We start from the raw sequence: 25,846 nt of genomic DNA, 5'->3' as shown, positions 1-25,846 counted from the left end.
TGTCAGCAGCGCTTTGTAACAGGGCTGCTTAAATGTATGGCAGCAGCACCTGTAGTAGGGCTGTATGATGTCTCCCTCATGGAGGAGGTGAGCTTACCGGGGCATTTTCTGACCCTGAAGGGTGGGCCTGTTGGAATGGCCATGCCAGCAGCGCATTGTAGTAGGGCTGCTTAATGTCTCCCTTATGGAGGAGGAGACCATGCCTGGTCAGTGTAATCTGATGCCGAGGCTGAGGGTATAGCGTGGAGCATACCTCAAGGGATGAAGGGCACATGTCAGAGGTATGATTCCTGGCAGCAAGGTTGCCATCCCAACACAATGTAGAGAACACCGCTATCAGGGGATGTTACAGCCACCCGCCGAATATTCTATTCAGGTAAGACCTATTCCACAGGCAAAACCTGAAGGGCGAAGCATAAACTGTTGGACCAATTGGGCCAATGACGAGTAAGGATTCATAGTTTAGGGGAAAACGCACCCCACAGCTTCATCGGCAGGAAGTGGTTCACTGAAGCTGGTAGCAGCATTAAAGCTGACCAGAGTTACTCTACAACTAAGTGACCATGAATAAGTTGGTAAGATTTACAATTGGTTGTGCAATACACAAATGATTGAGACATTGTCATCTACTCAGGCATTTTAACCAGGTAAACTGGACAATACTAGTATTCCAAGAAGGTTGGAATTTGGCCAGAAGAGTATTGAGCCAGGTCCAGTATTTTAGCCAGGTTGCCTTCGAGACAGGCTCGGAGATATGGGGAATTGTCTTTCAAGGCAAGGTCAGAATTATGGCAAGAGTTGTCTTGGGACATGTGAGAATTATCGGAACCGGGCTAGAGTTGCGGTTCAGGGCAGATTCGAAATGATGGCAGGTGTGGCCTGTTCATTATGAAAGAAGGGTGATCAAACTGATTTCATAGGGTTTTTCATGTACAATGATCATCAGAGATATTTGAAGGCATTGCTATGATGAGGCAATTTAACAGTATTGTAAAACGACTTACTGCACACACAAGTCTTTTCACTGTAACTGTTTATTAACTGAGAGTTAACACTAGGCTGTAGCTGTCCGTGGTCATCACTGGAGCTAGAGAGCGAGCTAGAGGTGGGGACACTACAATTATACTGGAGACAATGGGGAGTGGTTAGTAATGGGGAGGTCACTGTGGTTAAGGGAACATGCACTGATCTACAAGTATGATAACAATAAATCATTCAAAGGACTACTCAGAGTTCAAAAACACTTGTGATGTATTGTCTGGATTATATTTTGACGCTGTATTTGGCTAAAATCCACTCAGTTTCAAGCTACTTGAGAAATTGTTCTCTCCTATCCAGTAAATTAGGTTGTTATCAAATGGATGGTTGGCCTGTGACTCCGCCCTGGGCAACAGGTTGGAGTCAATAGAAACCTGGAACAGCCTTGTTGTTATAAAGCAGTTTCTATTCATTAGACTAACTGGCAATGTAAGAGATGTGATGCAGCTGGCAAGTGGGAGAACAGACAGCATGCTTAATGGCAAATTATAAGGGTCATGAAGGTCATTGATAATACAAATTTGCTATTACCAGCTGAAGCTAATAAAGTCACTATGATGGACAAACAGTATTCAGCATTGCTCCAATAGTTGATCAATAAATATGTCATTATATTGCAGAAAGATGTTATGGCTGAAGGTGGGAACATGGGAATGTCATCTCTAGTTGGAGGTGCAGGAGATTTGTAATGAGCTATTAACTCTTCAGTATTCGTATCAACTATCTATAGACCCTAAGTGCATTTTATGGGTTAAAGAGTGATTGAGTGAATATGCATAGGTGCATGCTCAACTTCATGTTGATACACTATGATGTGGCATATGATAAACACGAGGGTGCAATCAGGTAAAAGATCCGGTAAAAGGTACATAATCTCTTTTGCCACTGGAGTATCATTAAGTACAGATCAATGACAACACAGAATGGGTGTTGGACCACACAGTATTTATGAAATTCTGATTCAATGCAACACTGAATATGGATATGTTGTTTTCATGCTAATTCAAAAGTTGCAAAAATGTGTGGCATAACAGTGGCGAAAGATACATTCTCGCTACAAGCATGAGGAATGGTATTTTATGTTTTGTCCAATTGTCCAATTTGCTTTGTGAGTTGGGTCTTGAAATAATGTCATCAAGAGCAGCTTTAGATACCAGCTGTGGAATTAGCCTATGCAGTTTGATTCCCGATTTGTCAGGAATAATAATAATGCAGTCTTATATGGTTATTTTAAAAGTAACTTGCTGATTAAGGCTGTGACTTGGGAGGTCAGCCGTTGCATGATAAAATCAATATATGTTCCACAGATTCTCAATTGACTGTTTACGGCTTGGGTTGTCACACCTATTTTGTAAGTACTCACAGTGCTGGAATAGTATAAAAAGCAGTAGTTTGCTGCTTCAGGAGATGGGAAGTGTTTGTTTAACGCTCATGTTACATTTAAATGGTACAGATTCTGAGCTATTGTAGTTCATTTAAATGGTCTTTGACAATATTGAGTTATAAGGTCATTAACTGTGCCAAGGTGCTTTCCATCAGATTTATTGCAGCTAACAAGGTCCAAGTTGTTGGGTTCACCTCGGATATCGAGTTAAGTAAAGGATATCTGTTACACAAGTTTCCCAGGACAAGTACAATGCAGTATGAGAGATTGACATTGCGTTAACATTATTTTGCCAGGGGGTTCTTAGCTACATTCTTAGCTTCGATCGGACCTCATTAGGTAGTTATCCTCCTGCCGCTGGTTAGCGCAACAGGTCACTCGCTACATTATTGTGACGGGAGAGGATGGTTATATCTGAGAATATATGCATAATATTTTATGCCATAATTAATTTAAGCAGAGCAGGTCTCAAGATAGTTCAAGACATACACAGGGACCTTTCGTTATGTGGGGACACACATATACAACAATACGTCAAGGTCACCAAGAGCCTTTTAGACTCTGAGCTAACTACGATTGTTAGTTACAAAAGACGTTATAGGAACCTATCTGCTCAGATCTTGCCAGGTGTTAAAACTGAGTTGAGTTATGCAGGAGTAGATACTGATCGGGATCTCTCTCCACCAGGGCTGCAAGGGTTAATTATGTTCCACTGGACCACATCCTAACGGCTGTAGCGTGGTCAAACGAACAAAAATATCAAACATGTTATAATAACCCGTTGCCAGACCAGGGGTATTTCTCAATTTATTTTATGTTCCGTTATAGGTTCCATCCGGATGAGAGATGTGATTATTGTTATTGCTTATTTAACAGCATCAGCATGTTTACATCTATGTCATGACTGTATGCATTATGAATGTTTTCCCTCATTTGTCAATGAGACAGTTGTGGTTGTGTAGACTTGGTTTCTCACGGCATGAAATCACAGAGCTTTGAAATCTTCACGTAGTCACTCACGTGACTCCGAAGTAAAATAGTAAGATTAAACGAGAACTTACCAGTTTGAAGTTTGATCTTTATTTTATGAGAAGTTACAATGAGGGATTACGTGCCCTCCGCTCCCAGCCCTCATTAAGATCATCTGGTAGTTCTAGTCTTCTTTTATCTTACTCTCATACTTCAGTCACTATTATTATCTGTGATTTCACACCGCTGCTTTGAAGATTGACGCACGTGCGGCTGAAATGGCCTTATTCACGTAATCCCTCATCGTAACTCCTCATAAAATAAAGATCAAACTTCAAACTGGTAAGTTCTCGTTTAATCTTACTATTTTAGTGTCTCTTGGTGGGGTGGGGGGGGGGGACCGCTTTTGGTCGCCTCCACCAAGGTGAGGCGACTTTTCCTATGTCGTCTCCCTCGCGGCCTTACCTCAAGGATTGGTGCGGCCTTTCCCGGAATCGGGCCCAGAGCTTCAGCCCGGGGCGCAGCAAGGACATTTCATTGCGGAGCGGGGCAAACCCATGCCGGGGTCGCCAGAAGGTAGTGCTCCGATCGCTGGCCCGCGGACTGTTGCAGCCTGAAGTCGCGGTCTGCGGAGCTTCTAGCCGCGGGCGCGGCGGCCGGAGCATGCGATCCCTTGGTGGGGATACCCGGAGGAGAAGAGCTCTGACCGCCGGCCCATGGCCTTCAACATCTTGAAGCCGCGGGCGCAGCGTAGACTTACTTGCCATCCGGAGCGGGATCCCTCGCCAGGGATCCCTGGAGAAGAACTCCGACCCGTCGCCTACATCATCTAGGGAAGCACCGATTTGTGACTTAACTTCCAGAAGAGAGAGCCTGTACATCTGGCTGCCCGCAGCGGCGACTGCGGACGTTATGGCCCCGACCACGGGGGATCAATGGAGGAGGAGGACTGACTGTACTTTGTGCCTTGCACCACAAGTGAAGAATGCTGTGGTGGGTGTTTGTGTTAAATTTTTATTGTGTATTGTGTGAATAAATCTGATTGATTGATAGATTGATTGAGAAAATAAATTCAGTGGGGCGACAATAGGCAAAAACAAAGAGGCAATCAGGGAAGTCCTGCTTGTGAATCTTGGGTAGGAGATAGAAGCGGGCAGTGCGGGTTTGGGGAACTATCGGGGTGAAAGCTGTGGAGGGGCCATCTCCTGAAGTGATGAGGACTGTAATGGTATGGGGGACAATGTTCTGATGACTGTTGGCGGGGTTATGGTCCATATATATGGAAGGGTAAGGTGTATGAGTAGGTGTTTGAGAGTTGCCATCAAGCCTCTGGTCTCAAAGAAATTAAGTTTGTAAATGGCACAACAACTGGTGGAGTTGCAGAGAATGAGGAAGGCTTTCAAATGATACAGCAGGATTTAGATCAGTGATAGATATGGGTGGAGAAATGGCAGATAGTTTAATCTAAATTGGTAGTAAGGTGCTACTCTTTGGGTGGTTGACTGGATGGAGAAAGTATACAGTCAATGGCAAGACCCTTGAGACCATATAAGTACCGAGGGATCTTGGATTCCAAGTCCATAATTCCCTAAAGTAGCAATACAAACTGATGGAGTGATATAGAAGGTGTACGATATGCTTGGCTTCATCGGTCAAGGCATTAAGTGTAAGAGTCTGGAGATTATGTTGCAGCTTTATAAAACTTTAGTTATGTCACATTAGGAGTTAAATTATGCAGTTCTGGTCACTCCATTGCAGGAAGGATGCAGAGGCTTTGGAGTGGGTGCAGAAGAGGTTCACCGGGTGCTGCCTAGATTAAAAGGTACTTGCTATAAAGTGAGGCTGGACAATGATTGTTTTCTTAGAAGCATCAGAGGTTCAGGGGAGGCATGCAAGAAGTATATAAAATCGTGAGAGACATGGATAGGGCAGACAGTCAAAACATTTTTCACAAGGTGGAAATGTCAAATACTAGATGGCATAGATTTAAGGTGAGGGGGAACTTTTAAGGAGATTTGTTGGGCAATTATTTAAATAGAGAGTGGTAGGTATCTGGACTGCATTTTACCAGACCACCATGTCACTGGTACTAATCCTGTAGCTAAAGAGGAGTGAACACTCCAGGAGTTCAATTGAACCATTGAATTATTCATATTGTTGCTACAATTTCTGGAAGTTAAAATGCTAAACAAAATTTTCACATTGTAGTCCAACTTTCCAGGCAACTGCAGTTTATTTTAAATAATATGATTAATGCTTTGTCATCATCCCACAGGTAGCAGGAAATCCAGTGCAAAAGTTATGATTTCTTATTTCAGAACTGGTTTCAAATTGAAAACATATATTGTTTTTCATGCTTTTCTTCCCTCCACAGATACCACCTGACCTGGATGAGTTTTCCAAGTATTTTCTCAATTTATTTCAAAGTGAACTCTATCTTTCTTGTTCACATTTAACTTGAGGAATTGTCCTAACCAATTTGCTTTAACAGTTATTGACAAAGGTATTAATGCAACATTGTACACTCGGTATGGTTTATGTGGTATTATTTAAAACCTTATGCCTTGGACTTACATATTTCTAACCTAGAGCGTAGACGAGTTTTTTTTACGGAAGAACCTGAAGAAGAAACTTTAACTATGAAGACTCATTCGACTGTTAAAGCAAATATCGAACAAATCAAAAAAGATGAAGAGTTTGAAAAGGTAAAAAATACTTGTTATGGAATATCTAATTGAGAAAAAGAAACACAAGGGCCTTTACATTCAATTTTAATGTTTCATTATGTAAATAATGGAAAAGCAATCATTCTGTATGAATGATGTAGGTCACTAATTTAAACCTAACATTTTACCCAGAGTAAGAGAATCAAGCGCCAGAAGGGCAGTTTTCACATTAAGGATGGTGGGTATGTGGAATATGGAAGGACCTGCCAGAAGAGGTAATTGAGGCAGGTACTTCAACAACATTTAAAAGGCAATTGGACATGTACATGAATAGGAAATGTTTAGAGAGATATTGGTCAGACAGTCATTGCATCTCTCATTGCACATGGTGGAACTGTTGACGGGCAATTTATGTAAATGAGATCCTATTGTGACGTCGTACGCTGCTAACTCCCAGTGGTACACTGGTGAGGAGCAGTTTATGTAAATCAGATCCCATTGTGACATCATAGCCGCTAACTGACAAGTGCAGATGAAATATTTTTTTTCAAAAGTGGGGTTTTGTAAAGTTAAAAATGTGAATAACTTGTAAAATATGATATCAATCTGAACGAAACTTGATACGTGACACCATAGGACAATGGTGAGTAAGGTCATCCAAAAAATGTTGTGTTATCGTGTACAGTTTTGGCGTAATTCAGGTCATGAATCACAGACACACACGCACGCACATTCACAAACAAACAAGTATAGATAGATAGTTTTGGCGTAATTCAGGGCATGAATCACAGGCACACACTCACAAACAAACAAGGATGGACGGACAGGCAGTCACCACTAGCAATTTGTCCTGGATCAATCATATTAAAACAATGACCAAGAAAGCACATCAACAGCTCAACTTTTTTTTTTAAAGCTTAGGAAATAATAGAATAGGATGGTGTGAGAATTCCTTGTTTTGTAAATAAATGTTTCTGAACTTTTAAGCCAGTTTATCCAGTAAAGCTAAGCAAAAATGTAAGCACGCTCAATCAGTTAAATGCGTTCAGAAAATTTTGAACACCAAAATGTTGAATAACTGGCTTGATTTTCAAGGTAAGTCGGACAGTTGGTGCATATTTCTTGTGAACAAAAACAATAGGAATTTAGTGAAGTGAAAGCATTGTGAAACATCTTTCAAATATCAGCTATCCCCATCAGCATTCAAATATCATCTGGAACCCAATTTGCCTTCAAATTCGACCCTGTGACTTCAAACATGTCATTTGGCATTCCATCTTGCACAAATCTGGGAACGTTGCTTTTGCATTTCAAGATTAAATCAGCAGAAACAATTGAGTTTGTCATTGTACATTTGACAGCTTTAGATAGAATTCCATTGGTCAAAATCAAAATCAATTTGGTTCACACCAAAAATGGCTAGAAAGCACAAAAATTCTGGAAGAAATCCAGCAAGAACTGAAAGAAATACTGGAATCTGGGTGCCGCTTTTCATTCACTTTAGATGAGTGGACCTCAAAAAGAAATCGACACTCCACGTGTCTCAATTTACATCACACTGACAAGGTCTTTGGCTGATGGTGATGGAGATAAGAATGAAGAGGACAACATCTATGAAAAAGGGAAGAGTGAGGAGTCCTATGATGAGGACAAAGGTAATGATGACTTCATCGGCACATGAGTTGAAGATCAATCCGCGGATGCTGATGTTCAACTTGCTGACAACATTGTTGCATTGATATGGAAAAATCCCCAAAATTGCTGTTCTTCTGCAAATCATTCGTGAGAATAATTTACTGCAAAATATAGTCAAATGTGAAAAAGGAAATGAGATGGCATTGATCCTTGATTGCAAAACACATTGGAATTTAATGTTGGCTCTGCTAAGGCAGTTTTTGAACTGAAATATGTCATACCAGCAGTGCTTAATGCGCTTTCATGCAGACATTTTTTCTCATCTGCAATTGAATTACAGCTGGTATCCGAGTTAGCTGATTAACCTGGCAGAAAACTGTATGAAGCTATTTGTGCCAGGATTGAGCAACAAGGAATATCAGGCATTTCAGGACTCCTCGGGTACTTGGATGATCCAATGGATCAGGGGCTGAAATCCCGGGGGGGGGGGGGGGGGGGGGGGGGGGGGGGGGGTTGGGGGGGGGAGGGGGGACACGTCTCCCCTCTGTTATGAGAGGTGGGGGTCATCCCTCCCCCCCCCCCCCCCAAGTTTTTGTAATCCTGGTTTTTAAACCCGGTGAAATCTCCGCTTTCCGCGAGACAGTGGGGTGGGACTGCTGATTGAGGATGCCGATTGGACGAGAGAGACGTTGATCAGGCTATGGGGCGGGACATGATGATTCAGCGCGATCATTGGAGGAGGGACGAGTAGGTGGGGGGGCGGGACATGATGATTCAGCGCGACCATTGGAGGAGTAGGTGGGGTGTGGGACTGAGGATAGAGAGCCGTGATTGGAGGAGGGAGACGTGGCACAGACCTGCGCCTTATCCGCAGGCAGGATCGATCCCGGCCGGTTCTTCGGCGCTGTCACGTCCCCACCCGGGTACCCCCCCACCCACGGGTGGCCAGAGAGGTCGGGAGTCAGATGGGAGCGGTTCCTCTAGGCCCACAAGCCAGCACAGAGAAGCAGCGCTAAACCCAGCTCAACTCTGCCTGTCCTGCCAGGTTAACCTGCCTGGACTTGCAGGAAATATGACCAGCGCGGAGAAGCAGCACTGGTGTCCCGTCAGTCCAGGCAGGGCTGTAGGTTAACTCGGCGAGACAGGCAGAGTTGAGCTGCATTTAGCGCTGGATTGAGCCTCCGAAGCCTTACGTGTGTGTGTGAGTGTGCACATGCGCGCGCAGCCGCCAAAAAACTGTGTGCCGTCCCCCGGTTCCCTCCATATTTTGATAGCGATTTCCGTGCCTGCAATGGATTATAACCCTGCCTGGAACTCCCAACTTTGGTTCGCACCTACAAATGATCTTGCCAAAATTGCGAGAGATGTTTACATGTGGCTGTTCTCAAACAAAGAAGATAAATGATTTGATGACAATGGTGAAAACATAATGATCAAGCTAAACCCACTGCGAAGCAAAGTAAATCAGAAGAGCTCTATGTCATTCTCTCCAGAAAGCATGTCAAGAAACTGAAGCCAATGGAGTCATATTCAAATCCGCAAGACATTTTGAAGATATTGAAGTGTTTATTATACTAATCAGTATTGTTAAACATATATTAGTCATACATAATAATATTCATAAGAAACTGGTTCTTCATCTTTCAGGACTCTTATTTTATTTATCTTTGGCAATCTAGGATGTGAAGGAGTTTTATACATTTTTTACCCATCATTTAATTGATGCTTTCGTGAAATCTACATCTCTGACATTAGACTTTCTGAAAAGAAGAATCCTCTTGTAAGTATCGTTTTGCTGTATTTTTTTAATAAATATTGGTAAATAACGTGAACCATGGTTGAACAAGCTCAGAAGGCAAGGATATTACAAATCCAAAATAGAAACTGAATGTGTTCAGGTTCTTTTGTGCAAACTGTAAAATATGATCTTTAAGTTTTAATCAAAAGAAAACCATGTTCCTTGTTTTGGAAGTGAGTCACACTAGTGAGTCGTGTTCAAGATTAAAGTTAATGTGCGTAAAGATTTTTTTAAAGCAGTCAAACCTCCACACATAATTATAACCATTAAGTTTCTGGAACTGAAAACAAGGACTTTGCAATCTGCTTTTTGAGGAAGTTACCATGAATTAATGTAATTGCAAACATATTGTGTCTAAGCCTTGCAATGTAATACAGGCAAGAAAATGCTTTTGAATTGGTGTCCCATATTCAATGTAGGAACATGAAGCAGCAGGAGGGATTATATTACCAGCAAAGATAGTTTGCAATACTCCAGAACTATGCAATCCCACAATCATCTGATATGATGAAAGTTGAGCACTGCTGTCACATATAGTCATAAAAGGAGGTGGACAATTAGGGGGAAAAGACAGCCATAACTTTGCAATCCAGGGTGGTTGTAGGGACCAACATGTGAAAGCAAACAACAAGACGGAAGCATTATCAATTATATTCAACCAAATGACATGTACCAAGTGAATGATGGATATCGGCTTCCCTGAGATCCTCATCATCACAAAGTCTGCCTTCAGCTATTTTGATTCGTATTACATAACAAGAACCATCTGAGAGCACTGAATACAGCGAAGGTGTTGGAGCCAAACAAATCTAGGCAATAATATGATTCTCCAGAACTAGCTTAATTGCTATCTGAGTCGCACTAGTATGGTTTTAACACTGCTATTTAACTGACAAAGTAGAAAATTGTTAAGGTATGTTCAGTACACAAAACGTGGGACAAATCCAACACAGCTAAATACTACCAAAAGTGTTTTTTCTATCCTCAGCAAATGATGGAAGATTTTGTTGATAATGCACTAAAGCGGCTCCTATTAACAAGGAGACGCAAGGAACTGCAGATACTGCTTTACCGAAAATGAAACAAAGGGCTGAAGTAATTCAGTGGGTCAGGCAGCATCTCTGGAGAGCATAGATTTGTGATATTTTGGCTTGGGACCTTTCTTCAGACTGATTGTGGTGGGGGGCAAAGGAAGCTGGTTGAAGGCTGGACAAAGCCTGGCAAGTGATAGGTGGATGCAGGTTAGTGATGCATCGTCGCCCAAGATGAGCGGAGAGCACAGGAGATTGATACCAGGCACCCCCTGCACGGACACACAGCACCTCCACCCCGACTGAAATCTAGAGCCAGTTTCTTGCAGACAGTCCCACCTCTCCAGACAACCAAAGAAACAGCAAGGACCAACATCTGGAAAGATGAATGGAACCAGTTCAACACACGAGCCCACGAGTGGATGGAGAGAGGAATCACTCCGACTGAATGCCTCGCCAGTGGGCACGACCTCCCATGGCCAACCTGGAAGACCCTCAACAGATTACGAGTGGAGCAGGGGAGGTGCAAAGCACTTATGAAAGCATGGAACTACCAGGCAGAAGACACATGCAGCTGTGGAGCAGTACAGACAATGTCCCACCTACTGGAGTGTGACGACGCCCCCCAGTGCAGCCCCCAGGACCTGGCTGAACCGACTCGACCAGCTGTGACCTGCGTCAGGTACTGGCAGAACGACATCTGAGATTGCAACGGACTCGAAGAAGAAGCTTGTATTGGCAGATACCCAAACCTACTGCAAATCCATGACTTTGAAATCATTATCTCAATATTCTGTTATCTTCATGGAAGATATATTCAACATTAATATTTCCTATTATTCTATGGGTAATGTGTTCCCACTCATTATCATGTAGTTTTATCTCCACACTTCCATTTCGGATGTTTCTGAATATTCTCAGCACATGACAGCAGTTGGCGTTGGCCAAACTGTTGGATGATCTCCGCCCAGCAAAGCCATCCGGGGAAACAGACCCAACGGGTTTGCACTTGGTCTAGTATTTACATATATCTTCCATCTATAATATAAAACTCTGTGGCCGACTGACCGGCTGGCTTCTGGCCGGCTGTGTTTGTGCCTGACTTGTGGCTGCCAGCCTTTGATTCGTTGCCACGCCAACACCAGATGCAGAAACGCCCAGATTTTTTCCATTTCAGTAGAGATTTCACTTTCCATTCCAAGTAACCGCTCCTGATTAAATTTTGTCGTGTTTATGTACACATTTTAAATAAAATCTTCTCCCCCCCCCCCTAAAAACCCCCCAAAAAACAGCCCTCAGCCATAGAATGTTGGTGAACGTTCCATTGTGTGATGTCACAATGCCCAATGCTCACAGATATCCAATCGGAATGGATCCATTTACATATGCCTTTGCAGCAGCCCCAGCCCCTCCCCCGCAGCCTGTGTCGAAGCGCGTCATCACGTGTGTGGGAATAGAGAAAGTGAATTGGGGGTGATAGGGAATGGGGAACAGATGGAGTGTTTCCCGTCCCTCCCCTCTCTCTCCCCCACCCCTTCCCCTGCCCCTCTGTCCCCTCTGTCCCTCTTCCACCCCATTCTCCCTGTCCCTCTTTCACCCACTACCCCTATCCCTCTCCCCCCGCCCCCTCCCTCCCCACTCTTTTTCCCCTCTGTCCCCCCCACCCCTCTCCCCCTCCCTCCACACTCTTCTCCCCTCCCTCCCCTACCCCATCTCCCTCCCCCCTCTCTCCCCCTCGCCTCATCCCTCTCCCTCTTCCCCCCCCCTCCTCCTCCCCTCCTCCTCCCACCCCCCCATCCCTCTCTCCCCCCCCCCCCTTCTCCCTCCACACTCTCCCCCTCCCTCCCCTGCCCTATCTCCCTAATCCCCTCCCCTCCCTCCCCCACTACTCCACACCTCTCTCTTCCTCCCCACCCCCTCTCCCTTCTCCTCCGCCCCCCTTCCCTCTCTCCCCCCCCTCGGCCTCTTCCCCTACCCCCCTTCAGTCCCTCCTCTTCCACCATTCCCCCTGTCCCTCTTCCACCGCTCCCCCTACCCCTCTCCCCCTCCCCCCCCCTCCTCCCCACTCTTCCACTTCTCTCCCCCCCCCCCCCACTCTTTCCCCACTCCCCCTCCCCCCACCCCTCTCCTCCTCCCTCCACACTCTTCTCCCTCCCTCCCCTGCCCCATCTCCCTCCTCCCCTACCCCATCTCCCTCCTCCCCTCCCCCCTCTCTCTCCAACTCCCTCCTCATCCCTCTCCCTCTCCTCACCCCTCTCCCTCTCCTCACTCCTCTTCCTATCTCCCCACCCCCCTTCCCTCTCTCCCCCCCCCCCTCCATCTTCAACTACTCCCCCTCCCTCCCTCCCCACTTCCCCTTCTCTCACCCTTTCCCCACCCCTCTCCCCCTCCCTCCACACTCTTTCCCCCCCTCTCCCCTCCCTCCCCTCTCCCCAATCCCCCCCTCTCCCCCTTCCCCATCCCTCTCTCCTCCCCTTCCCCATCCCTCTCTCTCCCCTTCCCCCATCCTCTCATCCCTCTCTCCCCTTCCCCCTCCCTCTCTCTCCCCCTTCTCCCTCTCCTCTCCTCTCCCTCTCTCTCCCTTCCCCCTCTCTCCCCCCTTCCCTCTCTCCTCTCCCCTTCCCCATCCCTCTCTCCCTTCCCCTTCCCCATCCCTCCTCTCTCTCCCCTTCCCCTCTCCCCCCCCATCTCTCTCCCACCCCCCCCCTCTCCATCTCCCCTCTCCTCACCCCTCTCCCTCTCCTCCCCCTCCCCCTTCTCCCCCACCCCCTTCCCTTTCTCCCCCACCCCCTTCCCTCTCTCCCCCACCCCCCTCCCCCCCCCTCCCCACTCTTTCCCCTCCATCCACACTCTTCCCCCTCTACCCCCCTACCCCATCTCCCCTCTCCCCCACACACCTCGCTCCCCCTTCCCTCTCTCCCTCGCCTCCCCACCCCTCTCTCCTCTCCCTCTCCATCTCCTCACCCCTCTCACTCCCCATCCCTCTCTCCCCCCCCCCCCCCTTCCCCCTACCCCTGTCCCTCTTCCACCACTCCCCCCCTACCCCTCCTCCCCACTCTTCCACTTCTCTCCCTCTTACACCACCCCCCTCCCCCTCTCTCCCCCCACCCCTCTGTCACCCCCCCTCCGTTGCCCCTCCCTCCCCTCTCTCCCCCCACCCCTTCCCCTACCCGTCTGTCCCCTCTTCCACCATTCCCCCCTGTCCCTCTTCCACAACTCCCCCTGCCCCCTCTCCCTCCCCCTCTCTCCCCTCCCACTCTCCCTCCCCACTCTTATCCTTTCTCTCCACCCACCCCTCTCCTCCTCCCTCCACACTCTTCTCCTTCCCTCTTCTAACCCCATCTCCCTCCTCCCCTCCCTCCCCCCTCTCTCCATCTCCCTCTCCTCATCCCTCTCCCTCTCTCCTCCCCTCATCCTCCCCTTCTCCTCCCACCCCCATACCCCTCTCCCCCCCACCCCTCTCCTCCTCCCTCCACACTCTTCTCCTTCCCTTCCCTGCCCTATCTCCCTAATCCCCCCTCCCCCATCCCTCCCCCCCCTCCTCCACACCTCCTGGCCCCTTCCCCAACCCCTCTGTCCCTCTTCCACCATTCCCCCTGTCCCTCACCCACCACTCCCTCTACCCCTCTCCCCCTCCCTCCCTCCCCACTTCCACTTCTCTCCCCCCCTCCCCTCTCCCCCTCCCTCCCACACTCTTCTCCCTCCCTCCACACTCTTCTCCCTCCCTCCCCTACCCCATCTCCCTCCTCCCCTACCCCCATCTCCCTCCCCCCCCTCTCCCATCCCCCTCTCTCCATCCCCCTCTCTCCATCCCCCTCTCTCCTCCTCTCTCTCTCTCTCTCCCTCTCCCTCTCCTCTCTCCCTCTCCTCCCCCTCCTCCCCCTCCCCCTCCCCCCCCCCTCCCCTCTCCCTCCCCCCACCCCGTACCCCTGTTCCTCTTCCACCCTCCCCCCCCGCTCCCTCCCCACTCTTCCCCTTCTCTCCCCCTTTCCCCACCCCTCTCCCTCCCCCACCCCCTCTCCCTCCCCCCCTCCCTTCCACCTCACTCCCCTCTATCCCCCACCCCTTCCCCTCTATCCCTCTTCCACCACTCATCCTACCTCTCCCCTCCCCCTCTCCCCCACTTCCACCACTCCCCCTACACCTCCCCCTCCCTCCCCATTCTTCCACTTATCTGCCCCCCACCCCTCTCTCTCCCCCCCCCTCCCTTTCCTCTCCCTCCCCCACTCTTCCCCCTCTCTCCGCCGCTCTCCCCCTCCCTCCACACTCTTCCCTCTCTCTAACCCCTACCCCTCTCCCCCCCCTCCTTCCACACTCTTACCCCCTCTGCCTCCTCCCTCCCCCCTCCATCCCTCCCCTCTCCTCTCTCCTCTCTCCCCCTCCCCCAACCCTCTCTCACCCCCTCCCGCACCTCTCTCCCCCCCCTCCCTCTCCCTCTCTCCTCACCCATCTCCCTCCTCCCCCCCCAAGCCAACCCCCACTCCTCTCTCCCCCCCCCCTCTCTTCACTACCCATCTCTGCCTCTCCCACCACTCCCCTTACCCCTCTGCCCCTCTTCCGCACTCTTATCCTCCCCCCTCCCTCACCACTATTCCCCCTCTCTCCCACCTGTGTGTTTGGGGGGTGGTTAGTGTAAAGAAGTCTCAACAACACATTGTCTTAACTGTAGTTTTATTCTGTTCACATCATTACTATTCTAGCTGTACGTGGTCTGTCACCGTAGCTAGAGAGAGAGACACCAGGGAGGGAGCATGCAATTATACACCTAATAAGGGGAGTGGTTAAGGGTGGTGAGGTCACTATGTTAAAGGCACATGCACTAGCCATCTACATCCTTTCTCTTCGAACAAAGCAATATAATAGTGACTGGGCGACCACGTCTCATGCGCTACAAGCAGGCATACAATGATTACAGAGCTAAACAAAATCCCCATATCGGACAGGCGGCTTGACCAGCCTGCCAGACCGGGTGCGATGCTCGCCACCTCCTCCCCCTGCAGGAACAAGAGCGGCCAGGGCCGGGGCAGGCGAGCGAACTGGGGAAAAAGGGGGAGAAGCGGCAGGCGAAGATACTGGAGCGGGCAAGGACACAGCCGCCGGCGGGGTGGAGGGAGAACGAGGGCTGGGAGGCGGAGACGGCGGCTTAATCAACGGAGAAGGGAGGGAACGAGGCGACCGCGGAACGGCAGGAGCTGAATCGGAAAGTGGAGGGGAGAAGGGAGCAGCAGGCGGTGGTGGGGGCTCGTTAACGAGCAGCAGATGCTGGCGGGAGCGGCGGTAGATGACGCCGTCGTGGTCAACCAAGTAAGACCGTGGTGAGCCGGCATCGCCGACCACCGTGGCGAGTTTGGAGTGGCCAGAGGCAGTCTGCATCCGGACGATCTGGCCGGGAAACAGACGTGGCAGGGGGCGGCAGGAGTGGTCGTGGGAGCGCTTCTGCAAGTCGTGCTTAGCGGCAATACGCTCCTGGACAGTAGCGGGCGGGAGAACAGAGGGGGAAAGGGCTTGTTGGGCAACAGGGAGGGGGGGGCGAGTTCTGCGAGCCAGCAGGCGCTGTGCCGGCGAGCCCAGGGCAGGGTCGCGGGAGATGTTGCGGAGATTGAGGAGGGCCAGGTGGAAGTCCGACTTGGACAGCCGACAGTGCTCCAGCAAACCCTTAGCACTGCGGACGGCACGCTCCGCCAAGCCGTTGCTTTGCGGGTACTCAGGGCTGCTGGTAAAATGTTTAAAGTTCCACTGAGAGGCAAAACGCTGGAACTCGGCACTGGTGAACTGGCTGCCGTTGTCAGATTGGAGGCGAGCAGGGGAGCCAAAAGTGGCAAAGTGGCGACGCAGCCTCCCGATGACAGCCGAGGAGGAGAGAGAGTGGAGTTGGTCGACCTCAAACCAGTTGGAATAGGAGTCGACGAGGACCAGGAAGTGCTTCCCACGCCACTCGAAAATGCCAGTAGCGACCGCCGTCCAGGGGAGATCAGGGGCAGGTTGTTGCAGCAGCGGCTGACGTTGTTGATGTGGAGCCAGGCTGTTGCACGAAGGGCAAGCAGAGACCCACTCCCGGATGTCGTTGGCCATGCTGGGCCAGTAGAACTGGCCTTGGGCGCTGGACAGAGTGGCCTCGGCCCCAGGATGACCGTTGTGGGCAGACTTAAAATAGGCGACCCTCAGAGCTTCGGGCACCACGACCTTGTGCCCCTTAACCACCACGCCGTCGTGCAGGACGAGCTCATCGCGGACCAGGAAATACGGGACTACACTGGCCGGCAAGGAGGAACGGCGTTCAGGCCAACCCTGGATGATGATGTCGGACAGTAGCTGCAGGGCAGGATCCTTGGCAGTGTGGGAAATGAGGGACTGCATCTGCTTTGAAGGCACAAAGTTGACATTAAGTACCATTAGGTCCGACGACTCGTAGGGGTGGCGGGCAGAGGATGGCAGAGGGGCGCGGGACAGCGTGTCGGCAACGAACATGTCTTTGCCTTTTCGGTATACGATGGTAAAGGTAAACCGTTGCAGCTGCAACATCATACGCTGCAGCCTGGAGGAAGCAGCGTGGATCGGTTTGTTAAGAATGGTTACTAGCGGCTGGTGATCGGTCTCAATCGTGAAGGTGTTGCCCAGAATGTAGTCCTTGAACCTCGAGCAAGCAAACACCACAGCAAGGAGTTCTTTTTCAATTTGAGCGTAGCGCTGCTCGGCAGGGGTCATAGTGCGGGACGCATAGGACACAGGCAGCTGCCGGCCGTCGTGGAGCTGCAGGCAAGCGGCGCCTAGTCCAAACTTGGAAGCGTCGCAGCTGAGAACGATGGGGTGCTGTAGGTCAAAAAACTTGAGGGTGGGGGTACTGATCAGCCGGGACTTCAGGACGTCAAAGGCGCGTTGGTGTTGCGGGAACCAAGCCCAGGCAGTGTCCTTTTTGATGAGCTCCCTCAGGGGCGCACTCAGTTCGCTGAGGTCAGGGATAAACTTCCCCAGGTAGTTCACCATGCCCAGGAAACGCTGCAGAGCGGGCACATCGGTAGGAGGGGACATTCCAGAGACGGCAGCAGTTTTCTCCGGGTCGGGCTTCAGCCCCGAGGCGGTAAAGACGTGGCCCACGTAAGTGACTTCTTTAACGCGGAATCGGCATTTCTTCGGGTTGAGTTTCAGATTGATGTCCCGGGCCCGATCCAGGACTTTGCGGAGGTTCAGGTCGTGTTCAGCCACGTCCTTGCCATAGACCAGGATGTCGTCAACTATTATGGCACACGGCAGACCGGCGAACAGCTGCTCCATGGTCCGCTGGAACACCTCGCTGGCAGAGTTAATGCCGAATGGCATACGCAAAAATCGAAACCTTCCAAAAGGCGTGCTGAAGGTCGTCAGGTAGGAAGAACGTTCATCTAGCGGTATCTGCCAGAAAGAGCTCTTGGCATCGAGGACCGAAAAAACAGTGGCCGGGCCAACCTGTGCGGCGACGTCCTCTACTGTGCGCATCGGGTAGTGCGGGCGCTTGATGGCCAGGTTCAGGTCCTTGGGGTTAATACAGATGCGAATCTCAGATTTGTCCTTCTTCGCCGCCACCACCATGGTGGAGACCCACCGGGTGGGCTCGCTCACCTCTTTCAGGATGCCCATGGAGACCATGTTCAGTAACGCAGACTTCACCTTGTCCTTCATGGCGAAGGAGACGCGGTGTGGCGGGCGGATCACAGGCTCAATGCTGGAGTCGACAGCAATCTTGTAGCAGCTAGGCAGCTTGCCCAGCCTGTCATCGAAGCGGTCAGGGTACTCACGTAGGGGGTCCATGAGGGTCTGCACCTGATGGATGTCACGGTGAAAGGAGACCAAACCGAGGTCCTGGCACGCTCGGGCGCCCAGCAGGGTCACGTTGTCGGAGTCTAGCAGGTAGAAAGTGAGGGGCCGAGAGGCCTCCAGGACCTTGCAGTGCAGGGTTGTCTTTCCCACGGGAACGAGTACGGCTCCCCCATATGCATGCAGGCGGGAGTGGGCAGCAGACACTTTCTCACCAGACCTTATCTGACGAAACAGGCTTGTTGACATAACATTCGTAAAAGCGCCTGTATCTATCTTCGCTGAGAAGGTCGTACCATTGACGGTCACACGGACAGAGGGGTTTGCAACCAAAGCATGAGAGTCTAGAAGCGAAAACACGCTGGCCTCCCCTTCGGAGGAACTGATATCAGAGAGGGTGAGATCATCAGGCAGGTGCTCGGAGCCAGGCACGCTATCAGCTTGAGCAAGGTTGACCGGCACTCTCCGAAAAGGGGGGGCTGGATTCCCGCGGGCTCGGCAGGCTGCAGAAAAATGGTTCAGCTTTCTGCAGAAATTGCAGGTCTTCCCCAGGGCAGGGCACACGTTGAACTGATGGGTAGCAAAGTTGCAGTTGGGGCAGCGGCGAGCGACGCCGGACTTGGGTGGGGGTGGACCCTGTTGCCGCCGCGGGGCAACGTCCCGCCGCCGGCCGGCGGCAGAGGCAAAGTTGACAGAATGGTCCTCGGGTGGCAAGGTAGAGGCGACAGCCTCAGCCATGCGTGCGGCGTGCAGAGCCTCTTCCAGAGAAAGTTCAGGCTTCCTGAGAAGTTCTGCTCTCAGTTTAGCATCGCGGAGGCCGTATACAAGGATATCACGAGTCACCTGTTCGGGGGTCAGGGCATCCAGGCGGCAGCGCCGAGCCAGGTGCCTCAAAGCGGCGATGTAGTTATTGACAGACTCGTCAGGGTTTTGCCGACGGCTAAACATTTTGAAACGCTCCAAAATACAGTTGGTGGGAACGTCACACAAGGCAGTGAACTTAGCAATGAGACATACCGGGTCGCGGGCATCTTCACCAGCAGCATACACAAACGACTCGGACCGTTCCAGGGCGTCGGGACCGGCCAAGTTGAGGAGCAGAGATGCTCGCGTCTCAGCAGTGGCAGCAGGGTGGGCGATGGTAACATAATGCTGAAAATCACGTCGGAAGACATCCCAGCGATGGGCAATGTCCTCGTCAAATACAAGCGCGTCGGGCTTGCGGCACGAGTTGGCCATGGCACGAGAGAAGGAATCGGGGTAAGGGTACTGGGGTAGAAAATAAAAGAAAACCGGCAAACAGGAGGCGCGGAGTCACAGCTGTGACACCATGTAAAGAAGTCTCAACAACACATTGTCTTAACTGTAGTTTTATTCTGTTCACATCATTACTATTCTAGCTGTACGTGGTCTGTCACCGTAGCTAGAGAGCGAGACACCAGGGAGGGAGCATGCAATTATACACCTAATAAGGGGAGTGGTTAAGGGTGGTGAGGTCACTATGTTAAAGGCACATGCACTAGCCATCTACAGTTAGTGTGAGTGTGATGCCGCAGCCACCCCCCACCTCCCCCCCTCCCCCGCAAACGCGCGTTGGGGAAACAGACCCGTTATATATTATTTGTACCTAAGAGGCCATAATATGTATATGTATATAAAAGAGGGTAACCAAGGGTGGGGTAGAACTGATTAAGGATAAAGGAGGAAATGTATCCTTGGAGTCAAATGATGTGGGCACGGTAATAAACGGTTACTTTGTATCTGTACTTACCAAGGAGAAGGACATAGAAGACAGTGAGATCAGGTCATAGAGTGATAAAGTCATATAGCATAGAAACAGGCCCTTAGGCCCATCTTTCCCATGCTGACCAGCATGCCCATCTGTACCAGTCCCACCTGCCTGTGTTTGGTCCATATCCTTCAGATTCAGATTCAGATTCAAACTTTATTGTCATTGTGCAGTGTACAGTACAGAGACAACAAAATGCATTTAGCATCTCCCTAGAAGAGCGGCATAGAATATGAGCGTACATACAGTCGTAGTAGTGTTTCTGGTGGAAGGAGTGTCGGGAGGGGGAGGGGGGGGGTGACTGGCAATCACTGAGGTACAGAGTTAAGTAATGTAACAGCCGTAGGGAAGAAGCTGTTCCTGGACCTGCTGGTCCGGCAGGTCCTGTAGCGCCTCCCGGATGGTTGTAGCGCCTCCCGGATGGTTGGAGGGTAAACAGTGAAACAGTGTGTGGTTGGGGTGAGAGCAGTCCTTGACGATGCAGACATCGCATGCTTTGGACAGACTCAATGGAGGGGAGTGAGGAACTGGTGATGCGTTGGGTAATTTTCACCACCCTCTGCAGTGCTTTCCGGTCGGAGACAAAGCAGTTGCCATACCATACTGTGATACAGTTGGTAAGGATGCTCTCGATGTTGCAGCGGTAGAAGTTCACCAGAATCTGAGGAGACACGTGGACCTTCTTTAGTCTCCTCAGGAAGAAGAGACGCCGGTGAGCCTTCTTGACCAGAGTTGAGGTATTGCGGGTCCAAGAGATTTAATCGGAGATGTTGATCCCCAGAAACCTGAAGCTGGAAACACGTTCCACCTCCGTCCCGTTAATGTGGATGGGGGTGTGCGTGCTGCCCCTAGACCTTCTGAAGTCTACAATGAGCTCCTTGGTCTTCGTGGAGTTAAGGGCCAGGTTGTTGTCAGTGCGCCATGCTGCTAGGAGCTGGACCTCCTCCCTAGAGGACGACTCATCGACGTTGCTGATGAGGCATACGTGATGACAGTTGTGCAGTCGTAGGTGAAGAGGGAGTAGAGGAGGGGGCTCAGCACACAGCCCTGTGGAATGCCGATGTTCAGGGTGAGGGTTGAAGAGGTGTGCTTGTCTATCCTAACAGACTGGGGTCTGTTGGTTAGAAAGTCCAATATCCAGTTGCAGAGGGAGGGGTCGATGCCCAGGTCGCTGAGTTTGGTGATCAATTTTGAGGGTATAATGGTGTTGATTGCTGAGCTATAATCGATGAACAGCATTCTTACGTAAGTGTCTCTGTTGTCGAGGTGGGAGAGGGCGGAGTGAAGTGCCGTTGAGATGTCATCCTCCGTACTCCTGTTCTTGCGGTAGGCAAACTGATAGGGCTCCAGTGTGGGAGGTAGGCAGCCTTTGAGGTGTGCCAGGACCAGCCTCTTGAAGCACTTGGTGATGATGGGAGTAAGTGCAACTGGCCGGAAGTCATTGAGGCTCGCCGCAGTGGAGTGTTTTGGCACCGGCACGATGGAGGTGGTTTTAAGGCACGCGGGGACAACTGCTTGGGCGAGTGACAGGTTGAAGATGTCAGTCCAGACGTCTGTCAGCTGCGCAGCACAGGCCCTGAGCACGCGCCCGGGGATGCCGTCAGGGCCAGCAGTTTAAGGATAAAGGGGGAAATCTTTTAGGACCGAGATGAGAAAAACATTTTTCACACAGAGAGTGGTGAATCTGTGGAATTCTCTGCCACAGAAGGTAGTACCCCTACCCCACTCTACTTTCCCTCCCAAATCTTTCCAGTTTCCTCCTCCTCCTCTCTCTCCCCTCCCCCCCTCTCCCCACCACGTCCACCACGTCCCCCCCCCCCCCCCCCCCACCTCCCCTCCCCCCACCTGTGTGTTTGAGGGGTGATTAGTGTGAGTGTAATGCCGCAGCCCCCCCCCCCCCCCCCCCCCCCCCCCCCCCCCCCCCACCCCCAACGCGCGTTGGGAAAACAGACCCAACAGGTCTGCACTTGGTCTAGTCTATATTTAAAACAGTGTGGCTGCCGCCTGCCGTCCGTCCGGCTGTCTTTCTGCCTTTTGATTCGTTCCCGTCATGTGATGTCACAATACCCAATGCTCCCAGATGTCCAATCGGTCTGGATCCATTTACATATGCCTTTGCACCAGCCCCAGCCCCAGCCAGATTCCCACCCCACAACCGTGCTTTGGAGGAACAGACCCAATAGACACAGGTGGTTAGTGTGACGCAGCACTTCATCATCACGTGTGTGGGAATAGAGAAAGAGGATTGGGGGTGAAAGGGAATGGGGAACAGATGGACTGTCCCTACCCCTCCCCCTTCCACTCTCCCTCCCCCCTATTTCTTCCCTCTCCCCCCCCCCCCCTCCCCCCCCCCCCCCCCTGCTTCCCCCCCCCCCCCCCCCCCCCCTCCCCCCCCCCCCCCCCTCCTCCCTCTCCCCCTCCTCCCTCTCTCCTCTCGCCCTCTCTCTCCCCCCCCCTCTCTCTCCCCCTCCCCTCTCTCCCCCCTCCCCATCCCTCCCCCCCCCCTCTCCCTCTCTCCTCATCCCTCTCTCCCTCTCCATCTCTCTCTCTCTCCCTCTCCATCCCTCTCTCCTCATCCCTCTCCTCCTCACCCCCTCTCCTCACCCCTCTCCCCCTCCTCCCCAACCCCCTTCCCTCTCTCCCCCCCCCCCCACCCCTTTACCTCTCTCCTCCACCCCTCTCTCCCCCCTCCCCTTCCTCCTCGATCCCCTCTCTCCCCCACCCCTTCTCCTACCCCTCTGTCCCTCTTCTACCACTCCCCCTACACCTCTCCCCCTCCCCATTCTTCCACTTATCTTCCCCCACATCTCCCTCCCCATCTCCCCCCCACCCTCTACTCCCGCCTCTCCCGCTCTCCCTACCCACTCTAACCCCTCTCTCCGCTCTGCCCCTCCCTCCACACTCTTCCCCCTCTCTCCCCCTACCCCTCTCCCCCTCCCTCCACACTCTTCCCCTTCCCTCCTCCCTCCGTTCCATCCTCCCCTCCCTCTCTCCCCCACCCCCACCTTCTCTCATCCACTCCCGCACCCCTCTTTCCTCCTCCCTTCCCCCCCCCTCTCTCCCTCTGCTCCCCTCCCACTCCTCTCTCCCCTCTCCTCCCCCCTCCCACCCCAACGTCCACCCCTCTCTCCCCCCAATAGGAAATTATCACTGAATGGTGGAACAGGCTGAAAGTGTCAAGTGGTTTATTCCTTCTACTGGTTTCTCTGTTATGTCTCTAAGGTTAAGAGACGACTAATACAAATATTTAGGAACACCAAATGTCTGACAGGGAGAGGCTGTTCAACTGGTGAGTAGGGTATTAACCATTGGCTATAAATTTTAAGTAGTCTGTGTGAAAACTATACATCTTCTAGATGTGCTGGGACGCATCCTTAGTGATGTGATCTGGGGTCATCGGGTGTTTCGGGTCTCACAACATCAGGCACCCTCGCCCAGGCGACCCAGCCAGGGTTGATGAAGCCCCGACTTGCGACCCAGCAGCAACCGCCCACGGATCAGCCATCTTAATAACTACTCTGCAGGGGTTGGGAGATTCTAGTGCGTGGAGGGACTGGGCTCTGTGGGGTGAGTCCTGGCCGGGCTCCTCCTGCGTCTCACCAGGTTCAAGGCCTGTGCGCTGCACCTCTTTCTCCATTTCCGAGCATTTCATTCTCGCCTGATGGATTTTTAGGCCATGGTGGTTCATTAGGCCTTTCGGTAGCTTTATTGGGTGTCTTTCCGCGGAACATTTGGAGAGGAGATGAAGATAAATCCTTTTGGCTATAAAGTTTTATGTTCCTGAAATGGCAATAGTAGTTCATTCCTGTAGTAATGGAGGTTCTGAGAAGGATGAGGAATTTACAGGTTATGGACAAGATCTACGATCCAGAACCAAAACAGAACTGCTGTTTCAAAAAACACCAACTTGCTTCATTCTGTATACTTCTGTGAATCATTTAAAATTCTCTCTCATTGTTAAAATGTGAAATATATAGGTTAGAATGTATCTGATAATAATTAAAATGTTATTATAAATCTGGTTTAATACACATAGCCCATGGATAATGCAAGTTAAGAAATAATAGATCAGTTTATGGCATGACAGTAAAGGTAAAATGAATAATAAACGACAAAAGGACAAGGACCTAATACTATATTTATAAAAGCAGAGTGTTGAAATCTCATAATATTTTCATAGTATTTCCAGAAATTGCATTCTGTGGTTATGTTTATTTACTGGCAATGTAATCTTTGGAAAATTGTCTAAGGAAAACTATACATTGTTAAAGAAGGTTGATTCTTGTCACATTATCTTATTCTTTTTTAATGTTTACTTTACATGTACATGTTTTATTTTATTCAGTGCAACAATCAGAAGAGAATATGGGCCCTCAAACATTGAAGAATTTGCTCCGTTTTTAAAAGCTGAAGTGCATTTGGCAATTCCAAATGTGGTATGTTAATGCTGCAATATAATCTAACACATGAAGATTTTGGAGGACAATCACATTTAAATTTATTTTGATCTGTTTTGTCATCCGGCCAAAATATATTATACATCAAAATGGTTAGAGTCAACAAGTTGCTTTCCAGAAATGGGCATCCTGATGTAGGCCGCAGAATTCAGTTCAGCATAAGAATGGGCACTGGTTATGGGAAATTTACTGTCGGAGAGAGAGAGAGTAGGGCCCCTCAGAAACATAGAAATTAGGTGCAGGAGTAGGCCATTCGGCCCTTCGAGCCTGCACCGCCATTCAATATGATCATGGCTGATCATCCAACTCGGTATCCCGTACCTGCCTTCTCTCCATACCCCCTGATCCCCTTAGCCACAAGGGCCACATCCAACTCCCTCTTAAATATAGCCAATGAACTGGCCTCAACTACCCTCTGTGGCAGAGAGTTCCAGAGATTCACCACTCTCTGTGTGAAAAAAACTCTTCTCATCTCGGTTTTAAAGGATTTCCGCCTTATCCTTAAGCTGTGACCCCTTGTCCTGGACTTCCCTAACATCGGGAACAATCTTCCTGCATCTAGCCTGTCCAACCCCTTAAGAATTTTGTAAGTTTCTATAAGATCCCCTCTCAATCTCCTAAATTCTAGAGAGTATAAACCAAGTCTATCCAGTCTTTCTTCATAAGACAGTCCTGACATCCCAGGAATCAGTCTGGTGAACCGTCTCTGCACTCCCTCTATGGCAATAATGTCCTTCCTCAGATTTGGAGACCAAAACTGTACGCAATACTCCAGGTGTGGTCTCACCAAGACCCTGTACAACTGCAGTACAACCTCCCTGCTCCTATACTCAAATCCTTTTGCAATGAAAGCTAACATACCATTCGCTTTCTTTACTGCCTGCTGCACCTGCATGCCTACCTTCAATGACTGGTGTACCATGACACCCAGGTCTCGCTGCATCTCCCCCTTTCCCAATCGGCCACCATTTAGATAATAGTCTGCTTTCACGTTTTTGCCACCAAAATGGATAACCTCACATTTATCCACATTATACTGCATCTGCCAAACATTTGCCCACTCACCCAGCCTATCCAAGTCACCTTGCAGTCTCCTAGCATCCTCCTCACAGCTAACACTGCCCCCCAGCTTAGTGTCATCCGCAAACTTGGAGATATTGCCTTCAATTCCCTCATCCAGATCATTAATATATATTGTAAATAGCTGGGGTCCCAGCACTGAGCCTTGCGGTACCCCACTAGTCACTGCCTGCCATTGTGAAAAGGACCCGTTTACTCCTACTCTTTG

At 50.3% G+C, this 25,846-nt stretch overlaps 1 protein-coding gene across 1 annotated transcript in view; it reads left to right on the top strand.

Moving 5' to 3' along the window:
• The window catches only part of LOC129697508 (dynein axonemal heavy chain 8-like), a 641,267-nt gene that overhangs the window by 261,014 nt on the left and 354,407 nt on the right, over window positions 1–25,846 (top strand). Inside the window, 3 exon segments of the mRNA XM_055636144.1 lie at window positions 5,981–6,096; window positions 9,372–9,472; window positions 24,447–24,537. Of these exon segments, the coding sequence (XP_055492119.1) occupies window positions 5,981–6,096; window positions 9,372–9,472; window positions 24,447–24,537 (308 nt within the window).

The sequence above is a fragment of the Leucoraja erinacea genome, chromosome 5 (assembly GCF_028641065.1).
Source record: "Leucoraja erinacea ecotype New England chromosome 5, Leri_hhj_1, whole genome shotgun sequence".
NCBI classification, from domain to species: Eukaryota; Metazoa; Chordata; class Chondrichthyes; order Rajiformes; family Rajidae; genus Leucoraja; species Leucoraja erinaceus.
This window is presented reverse-complemented; position numbering and strand designations above follow the sequence as displayed.